At 46.8% G+C, this 9,983-nt stretch overlaps 1 protein-coding gene across 5 annotated transcripts in view; it reads left to right on the forward strand.

Moving 5' to 3' along the window:
• Daam (disheveled-associated activator of morphogenesis-like protein) overlaps window positions 1-9,563 on the forward strand; it is a 79,079-nt gene extending 69,516 nt beyond the window's left edge. For all 5 annotated transcript variants that reach the window (XM_076316294.1, XM_076316293.1, XM_076316292.1 and 2 more), the window contains 10 exons: window positions 1,901-2,209; window positions 2,735-2,959; window positions 3,045-3,642; window positions 3,728-4,002; window positions 4,130-4,462; window positions 4,961-5,436; window positions 6,255-6,691; window positions 7,084-7,211; window positions 7,368-7,538; window positions 7,813-9,563. In XM_076316294.1, coding sequence (XP_076172409.1) covers window positions 1,901-2,209; window positions 2,735-2,959; window positions 3,045-3,642; window positions 3,728-4,002; window positions 4,130-4,462; window positions 4,961-5,436; window positions 6,255-6,691; window positions 7,084-7,211; window positions 7,368-7,538; window positions 7,813-8,079 — 3,219 coding nt within the window. In that variant the 3' untranslated portion in view covers window positions 8,080-9,563. The remainder of the gene's footprint in view (window positions 1-1,900; window positions 2,210-2,734; window positions 2,960-3,044; window positions 3,643-3,727; window positions 4,003-4,129; window positions 4,463-4,960; window positions 5,437-6,254; window positions 6,692-7,083; window positions 7,212-7,367; window positions 7,539-7,812) is intronic.
• Window positions 9,564-9,983: the final 420 nt, after the last annotated feature.

Genomic DNA, 9,983 nt, shown 5'->3' on the forward strand with positions numbered 1-9,983 from the left:
AAACTGAGAGACACCGCTCGGTGAATATCTGTTAAGGAGACGGTGATGCAAAGTTTGCACCGCGTCGGAAGGAATCGAAGGAAGTTTCGACGAGCTATCGTACGAGAGTCTCGGATCGGCATTCCGAAGTGGTAACCGGAAAGTCGATGTTTGCAGGATCGGAATCGTCGATGGAACTTTGGAACTCTCCGAACGAAACGACGAGCCGGCTCGGTACCTCCTTGGACCGTCATCGGGCCGATAAACCGAACGTAGCGGGATTACCTCCACAGAATCGCGTCTCTCTCGAGTGTCCGTCGACGGAAGATTAGCTCTCGTCGGTCGTTCGCATCGGTGATTATCCGCGACACAGTTCCGGTATCGTACGCGAGATAAAACTCGAACGATTCGACGATCGGGAAGATGCACCGCGGAGTCAGCGTTGCAACGCGAACGATAAATACTTGGTAGAGTCTCGGAGGCGTAGGATGATGTTTGCGAAGAATAAATCGACGGGCCAGTACGCGAATAGGTAATTTCCTAGTCACGTGTGAAAGTACCTTAGGAATCCAGTGCCCGAGCCGGTCCCCTGACCTTTGCTGCCGTTGGTTCTTGACTGCTCGGCCGAGTCGAGCGAAACAGGCACGAGAATATCGTACAGCGGACGATGTTAACGGTCTCGTTTTTCGGGGATCGTGGGCGCGGGAGGGACTCGAACGGTTACCGTGGTTCGAACGTGACCAGCCGACACGATGAGTTTCAAACGCGCGCCGCCCTTGTTTACCTATCGTCGGAAGGAGGACATCCGAAGTAGGCGAGCGACCAGCTTAGGCTCGATAACGGCACTTTAAATGCACCTCGTTCCTTTATATGTGTATCTATTACCTAGAGGATGAACCGTGATTTATCGATCGAACTGTGTCAGTATGTTGTACAAGTGGACGGTAAGTAACAAGGAGAAAGTAATGGTTCGTATCGGTCGACCGGGGAAAATAATCGAAAAACGACCACTATTTATTTATTTTTTTGCACCGTGTAGGAACTTTCTTCGGTCGTTGGTAATATTTCGTTCAGATCGAACGATCCTTTCCGACATCGATTTCGAATAAACGAAAACGTATCGCGAGAGGAGTGTGTTGCTTTTCGAATCGGTGAACGTTCGATTTGAATTCGGGCAATTGTTATATTCGAGATTTCACTCTCCGCGCAGTAGGTGCAACGATACGCGATTATCGGTGCGTGCTCGAAACGAATTCCGCGTTCCCGTGTCCGTCGATTGCGCGCACTGTGCGCGTGTAAAGTTGGTTCACCGGCGGCATCTCGACGACCGGCCGACTCCGCGATTTAATGCCGAGGCTCGTCTTCAATAAGGTCAAGACCTGGTTACATACCCTCGATCGTCTTCGTTCTCAATCGGTTTTCACGCGAACCGAAGAATGCCGGCTGGACGCAAAGGAATCGAGTAAACTCGACGGTACCACTCGTTCGAGTCCCGCTACGCGCTTCTTCTCCTCGTTTTCGCATTCTTTTTCTTTTCTTTTTTTTTTTAAATAGACGCGTTTCTCGCAAATTCGATCGGTTCGTTACCTCGCGAATGACTTTCCCGTAAGTGCGTCGCGAGGATTCGTTTATTCCTTTTTTTTTTATTGCCCCGATAATTCGTCCTCCACGCCGAGGGAAATTTTCAAGTCCCGCGGCGTTGCGGCAACAAATGACCCAAATTACGTTCCTCCGGCCTAGATTAACGTTCTATCGCTTCGTCTATCATCGCGAAGCACTACGGTGATGATCACCGCGTTCTCCGCATCCTGCAAAAACAGACCACCGCGAAGGTCGAAACGAGCGAGCGAGCGTACGCCTCGACGAGTGGCAGCGTTTCCAACAGGTAACTGAACGCGCGGTGTGTTTTCTTTCTCCGCAGGATGACGAGCCGCCGGAAATCACGTATTGCGTTGTGGAGCACACGGGCACGCTCACGCTTCAAGCGATGACTCCGACCCTACCGATGCCCGCCGAGGAGGAGCTGAACAAGATGTTCCTCGAATTGGTCGACGAGCTGGACCTGACCCAGGCCAACCGGCAGGCGGTTCTGGCACTTCCGGCGAACAAAAAGTGGCAGATTTACTGCTCCAGAAAAGGCAACGGCACGCTGGAGAACGGCGGGCTCAGAACCACGGACCTCAGCGGCGATCCCGAGGATTACATCAACAGGCTGAGAACGATAGCCAGCGTGAGTATCGGGGAATTCTTCTCGAAACGAGATACAACGTCTCGGGACAAGGAGCACACCGTCCCTGACTTTCAGTTCTCCCGATCGAACTCGACGATTTCGTTTATCTTGGAAATCTCGTCAAGCGATAATCGCGACAATGTGGCGAGAATCGAGATTAAATTCGAAAAAGGTATCTCGATGGCCGACTTATCCGGTGGCTGGAGGCAATTGTTACTTTTCGACGCAAATGCAGAAAACGTTCAAAAATATTAAGAAGATGTATTTCTTTTTATCTGTCGATATTCAACTAGGACCCGGTGAAATTTATAGTCAGGTCTCGCGATTGGTAGTCAAAAATTGTACTTTACTCGCGTTCGATAGTTTTTTTTTAGACGCATCGTTCGTAATTTTTCATCTCTCGAACACCGAAATTGATCGATAACGAAACGAGGGTCCAATAGTTTTCATTCTTATCGTGGATCGTTAAATTTATCCTCGGTCGAGATTCATCGCCACGAATCTAAAAGTTCTCGCCAATTTCAGAGTCCTTTCTCGGAGGAGGGCGACGAGGTCTCGAACCAGATGCGCCAGGTGGAAGCCTTGAAGACTGCCCTGAGGACGCAGCCGCACAGCTTCGTCCTCAGGTTCATAGAACTCGACGGATTGAACGCTCTGCTGCAAGTCCTCGGAACCATGGACGCCGAAGCGGCCAACAGTAACCTCCACACGAGCGTGATAGGATGCTTGAAGGCGTTGATGAACAACTCGGTGAGCGAACAATCTTTCGAGAGAAACTCTCCTACTTAAAAACCGTCTACGTGAAACTAACTCGATCGTTGAATTAATATTGCAGAACGGAAGGGCGCACGTTCTGGCACACCCGACCGCCATCAACACTATATCCCAGTCGCTGGCGACTGAGAACATCAAAACGAAGATCTCCGTTCTGGAGATTCTGGGCGCGGTGTGCCTGGTACCGGGTGGTCATCGAAAGGTTCTGGAAGCCATGTTGCACTTCCAGCAGTATCATTCCGAGCGAACGCGATTCCAGAGCATCATAAACGACCTGGACAAGAATTTCGGTATCTACAAGGACAATCTCTCCCTGAAAACCGCGATCATGTCGTTCATCAACGCGGTGCTGAATTACGGGCCGGGTCAGGTCACCCTTGAGTTCAGGCTGCATCTCAGATACGAGCTGTTGATGCTTGGTATCCAGCCGATCATCGAGAAGCTACGAAAGTACGAGAACGAGACCCTGGACAGGCATTTGGATTTCTTCGAGATGGTGAGGAACGAGGACGAGAAGGAGCTGGCGAGGAAGTTCGAGAAGGAACACGTGGACACGAAGAGCGCCACCGCGATGTTCGATTTGCTGAGGAGGAAGCTCAGCCACACTGCCGCTTATCCTCATCTCTTGAGCCTGCTGGAACACTGTCTTCTATTGCCACGTGGGTTACTCGCGACTTTTTTTTCTTTTTCTTTTCAAATGCAACGCAATCGGGAGAGAATCGATCGTCTTTTTTCCCATTGCAGTCGACTATGGCTCCCATCCGCAGCACTGGCTCCTGTTCGACCGGATCGTGCAACAGATCGTCCTGCAATCCGAAGGGAACGACGCCGGCATCATAAGGAATCCCGATGTTGCGCCGATCGAGATCAACGTGAAGGAAATCGTTCATTTGCTCGCAAAGGAGGAGGAACTCGTCGCGGCCAGGAAAAAGGCCGAGGAATTGGAGCGGGAGAACTCCGACATGTCGACCAGATTGGCTAAGAAGGAACAAGAGTTGGATCTGAGGACGCAAGAGAAAGTAATTCGAAACGTCGCGACAAATTCGGACTCGTTTGTCCGCCGTTGCCTCGACTTTCAACGGAAACCGATCGATCTCTCGTCTCGGGGTTCGCGACGAGTCGATACATTTACCGATCCTCTTTCAGGAAGACATGGAGGCCAGCCTGGCGAGGGTCAAGGAACGTCTGGAGAAAGAGACGTCGATGCACATAGAGACCAAACAGAGAATCTCGGAGCTACAGGACAACCTGGAGACCCTGTCGCGACAGATCAACAACGAAAAGTCCGAAAGGAAGCGATTGGAACAGCTGGTAGCCTCTGGAAGTTTACCGGACGATGCTAAAGCGACCATCAAAATCGTCGAGGACGAGGTCCTCGAGAAGGTCGAAGCGAAACCGATGCCACCACCGCCCCCACCCCCACCTCTGGCACCTCCACCGCCTCCTTGCCTGATGCCCACAGCGCCACCTCCTATGAAGGTTCGAGCGTTCGTCGAATTACGTTCCATTTTCTCGCTCTCTCTCTCTCTTATCTTTTCGAGGCACGTTTAAGTGTGTCAAATGACGCAAAATGACCAAAACTAAAAAATAGACTAGATGTTTAGTTACGAGCGAACGACCTTAATTGCGAGATGGACTGACTATTAACTGTCCCGTTATGCAATTTGCGTCGAGTTATTTTAATTTCTTACGACCGGGTAAAAAGTATTCCGCTTTGCGCATCGCGATAGTAGATAGGATATTCTTTAGCTCAGCGTGCTCCGAAGAATCTTAACCTCGAAGCGTTTCGTTCGATCGTGGCAAATTGTTCAAAGAAAATTGTCACGTGTCCATTGCGATTCGTGTTTTTCAATCTTCTGTGCAACGAGAGTATTGTGTCGATTTATCGTAGATTTAATTACGAAAGAAGTATATAGTAGGAAAATCGACCAAAAGAGACTCAGGGAAATTGAATCGAAACGGAACTAATTCGAACAGGTGGAGATCATCAAGAATGTTCCTCAGCCGAGCAACCCTCTGAAATCGTTCAACTGGTCCAAGATCCCCGAGCAGAAACTTCAAGGCACGATATGGTCGGAACTCGACGACACGAAGCTGTACAACGTCATGGACCTGGAGTCCATCGACAAGATATTCTGCGCTTATCAGAAGAACGGTGTGTCCGCGGAGGGCTCGATCGAGGACCTGAGGACCCTGGGAAAGAACAAGAGGACCATGTCGGTGATCGATTCGAGGAGAGCACAGAATTGCACGATACTCTTGTCCAAGTTGAAAATGTCCGACAACGAGATCACGAGAACAATCTTGTCGATGGATCAACAAAACATTCTGCACATAGACATGGTCGAGCAGCTGTTGAAGTACATTCCCTCGTCGGAGGAGGCGGCCCTGTTGGACCTCCACCAAAAAGATCTTCAGTGCAGGGCCGACTGTTTCCTGTATCAAATATCCAAGTAAGCACACTTTGCTGTCACGAGCTCGATATTCAACCTCGAGGTACAGTTCTTCGGGAACTCGTGTTTTAATTTTACAACACGGGAGAACTAGAGAAATACAGGAGCACCTGGTGTATTTATCGTAGCGATTTTAATTGTGGAAAATAGGTCGAGAAAGACTCGAAGAACGCACTAGGGTAAATATTATTGCTCTCTGTCCACTTTGTATCAACGCCCTCAAAATGATCGTGTCCCGGAGCATTTTTGTCGACGTCTCGCAAACATTGGACAAGACCGATAATCTATCAGTATTTTCCGCCGTGTTGATCGTACCATCGGTATCGAACTCGGTGAGTCAATATTTGCGAAAGCTCTGTAAAGATACTTTAGACACGATCTCTTTCGACTTCCTTCGCTTATTCTCGTATTTGCTACGAGACGAGTCAATAAGATTTGCTATTCGAAGTATCTCGTTATCTGTGAACGAATGCCTTCTAAATTGGTCATGCCACGTATACGCAGAGACGTCAAGGTGACCTCGACGTTTTTAAATGGCACTTTTTTTAAGATCGACTCCGAGTCACCTTATTATTGTTCATCGATTTGTCTTCCTATCGATTGAAAAACAACGCTGAAAAGAATTCCAAAGACTCGAGGTCACCTCGTAAAGAGTCGACAAAAAATCGAACGAGTACCTTTTCGATAAAATTCTTCGAAAAAAAAAAAACCTTCCTCGATCGAATCGATGGACGAGGCATTTCAGGTAGTTCTTCTCGAACCGTTTTGCGGATTGATCGTCACGTGTTCGTTAATGTTCTCCGCGATCGTGGTTCCAGAGTACCGCACTACGAGCAGAGGCTGAGATCCCTTCATTACAAGAAAAAGTTCGCCGCCAGTATCGCGGAATTGACGCCGAGAATGCGCGCGGTTCTCGAAGCTAGTCGACAGGTAGCCAGATCACGGCGGCTCAGGAAGCTCCTGGAATTGGTCTTGGCTCTGGGGAATTACGTGAATCGTGGAAACGCCCGCGGGAACGCCTGCGGCTTCCGGTTGGCCTCCTTGAACCGTCTAGTCGACACCAAGTCCTCTTGCTCGAAAGGCACCACTCTCTTGCACTACTTGGTCCAGATTTTGGAGTCGAGGTTCAGGGAGGTGTTGGACATCGAGGAGGACATGCCGCACGTTCGTACAGCGGCGAGGGTCAGCATGGCCGACCTCCAGAAGGAGGTGGCCAATCTGAAGAACGGCCTCCAGGACGTTCAGAGAGAAATAGGTAAACTCGATTGAATCGAATACCTTCAGAAATACGCGTTTCATCCACTGACCTTACGTAACGTTGCAAATCGGACGCTACTTTCTCCTTGTGTTTACAATCTCGTGGAAGATCTAAATTTGGATTGTATAATCGCCAGTTTTCGAAAATTAAAAAATTCAAATATTTAAAAATTTAAAAATTCAAAAATTCAAATGTTTAAAAATTTTTAAATTTAAAAATTCAAAAATTCAAATGTTTAAAAATTTAAAAATTTAAAAATTTAAAAATTCAAGTGTTTAAAAATTTTAAAATTTTAAAATTTAAAAATTCAAAAATTCAAATATTTGCGCCAGAAGTGTAAGTAATTCGCGTTCTTTCCTAATCACGGGTTTCTTCGGTTTCTTTTCCAGAATTCCATCGTGGCCAGTCGCAGGTACTTCAAGGGGACATGTTCTTACCGGCGATGAGGGACTTCCAGGCCCAGGCCACGTGCAGGCTAGCGGAAGCGGAAGACCTCTTCCAAGACATGAAGACCAGAGTAAGTTTTTGCCACCACGGTCGGTGTTCGTGAGTGTAACGTCGAACCTCGATTTTTTTGCTCCACGTTAATCGGCAAACGAGAACCGTACACCGCGGTGAACTCGATGCTTCGAAAACCGAGCGCTAGAAATAATGGCTACCTTTTTGCAAACAGTTCGATCGAGCGGTGAGATTGTTCGGCGAGGATTCAGCGGGCGTTCAGCCGGACGAGTTCTTCGGGATCTTCGAGAACTTTTTGCAGGCGCTGGCCGAGGCCAGACAGGACGTGGAGAACATGAGGAAGAAGATCGAGGAAGAAGAGCGTAGAGCGAAACAGGAGCAAGAGGTGAGCGCGAAACTGTCCAACTCTCGAGCAAACTATTCCAACGGACGAACATTATAACGTGAAAATAAATATAGCGCGACGACGGTGTAGCAAAGTATTCTATGGTTAAAAAAAAATTGCGTAGTAACGTAAACTCTACCGTAAATAACTCTATCGTAAATAAATTCTAACCGGACAAATTGTAGCGTAGAAAGTTCTATCGTCTACGTTGACGATCGATTTTAGCTTAATCGCAGCGTCGATCGTGAACTGAATCTCCGAAAATTGATTGCAGCTGCGGAAGAGGACGATGGAGAGGAAGAATTCTCGCGAAGGAATATTGAACAGCATATCATTGAGCAAGAAGAACGAGGCGAACAGCAACGGGCAGAACGACAATAAGGGCGAGTTCGACGATCTGATATCGGCACTTCGAACTGGCGACGTTTTCGGCGAAGATATCGCAAAATTTAAACGTTCGAAGCGTCGACCGGTGACTCCGAGCGGGCAGGAATCCCGCAGACACAGCGCGCACAGGGAAGACTCCAGAGAACGTCATTGAAATCTCGGCTGGAATTCAAGGCTGGTGATTTCGAGGTCGCTCCGTAGCGAGAAGTCTTTTCCAGATGTATAGTTGTCGTATCGACCGATCGGCGACTCGAAAAAGGAAAATACTTGTGATAGACAGGAGACGACGACGACGACGACGACGTTTGCGAGCAAATTGATTCCTTCGTGCGAGGAGAAAGTCGAGAATTGATGTAGCGAATAAACGAAAAGTAGAAAGCGTGTAAATAGAATGAGAAACGAAGAGGACGAATCTACGTTTTGCCCGCGAGCTTGTTCATCGATTGCGTAGAATTATTTTAATCGATTATCCTCGAAGCTGTCTTCCTCCCACTTCGCTCGCGATTCGTCCGGTAAGTCCTATTTCACGCGGATAGTTTTGGCTCTCAATTGGCCAAAAGTCGCTCGACGAACGAAACAAATCCGAAAGACAACAGTTGAATCTCGTTTTTTGTGTGTGCAATTTATATTTTCTACAAACATTGTCACTCCACTCCGTTGTACGGCCATTGTTGCGTTCAAAGTCACTAGGATGAAAGCCCAAGGTGCACCGGCTCACGTCGCAGCGTACTGTTTTAATTTAGGGGTTCGAAGCAATCGAACGATCAGTAATCGCACGCGGATTTCGATGCTTTTTTTTCTTCGTGCAAATGGAACGAAATCTTTGTTTCCAAACACTGTACACGTCAATTAAGAATATGACCGTTTGAACGCGAAAAGGTGAGCGAACGCAAATTTGTACATTGTTGAAAGCGACTGTGTTGCGAGTCAGGCAAGAGTTTCACGCGATTAAAAATAATTTCTTGTATATATAGTCGTTACATATTTCTTCGTTAACGTCGCCAGCACGGCGGCGAGTAATTTGCAAAACTTCGACGAAAGAACTTTACCAATAATCGGACCAAGGAAGATTTAAAAAACAAATGTTTCGAGAACGAGAAGCGCAACGCGCACCCAAGAACGATATACGGGTCTGTTACGATCGTAAGACTTTGATTTTCGTTGATCGACGGATTTCCTTATTGAAAACGCGACACGTTTTTTGAGAGAAAGATCTTTTTCTACAATATCGACGAACTATACTAGATAGGCCTAGGGGCGCAATTACGATTAATCGCCCCGCGTAACCTACAAGTCTGATTTTGTATTTTTAGAGAACGACGTACGCGTAACGCAGCATCGATTAGATTATTTAGTGGCTCGTTGTCGGTTGCCAAGTCGTTTGATGGAAATTCGTGTTAGTTCTCGGTGTGTAGACGACGTGTGGTGGCGAAACGATTCTAGACACGGTTCGTTGTATAGTAGTCGATGTTTTGTAAGCTTTTGTATTTTTGTAAATATTTAGTATCGATGTCTCGTTCTTGTAGAGGGCAGCCGCTCGACAAGAATCAATGTCCAGTTAATATATTACTGCGTCCTTAATGTCACATGTATTAATATATAAAGAAATATACCGAATAAATAGAAAATTCAAATCAACGAAGACATTCTCAAACTCCAATCATCTCTTCTTTTCGTTGAGAAATAATATATTTATTTCAATTTGTAGAGTTGAATATTATCATTTCTTTCACCTTCGAATCTACTCGAGTGGAGTTGTATATAATTGTTTAGTTACTTTCTGCATATATATATTTCTATAGTAAAGAATTCCTTAGATAGAGAACATTACGATCGATGATAAGAAAAATGTGGAAAGTCGAACGTAAAATTGAGAGAATTATCGAAATTCAAATTTTCTTCGATACGATCCTTAAGAGAGATTACATTGAGAATCGTTGATGGTTATTATAGTTTTCTAGTATCGTCTGCAAAATTATTGTACCCAAGTTCGGTAACTTACCGATCAGTGAAAACCCTATGATCTCGGAGAACCGACCATCGAGCAAACTTGCTCGT

The sequence above is a fragment of the Ptiloglossa arizonensis genome, chromosome 7, assembly GCF_051014685.1.
Source record: "Ptiloglossa arizonensis isolate GNS036 chromosome 7, iyPtiAriz1_principal, whole genome shotgun sequence".
In the NCBI taxonomy this organism is placed as follows: domain Eukaryota; kingdom Metazoa; phylum Arthropoda; class Insecta; order Hymenoptera; family Colletidae; genus Ptiloglossa; species Ptiloglossa arizonensis.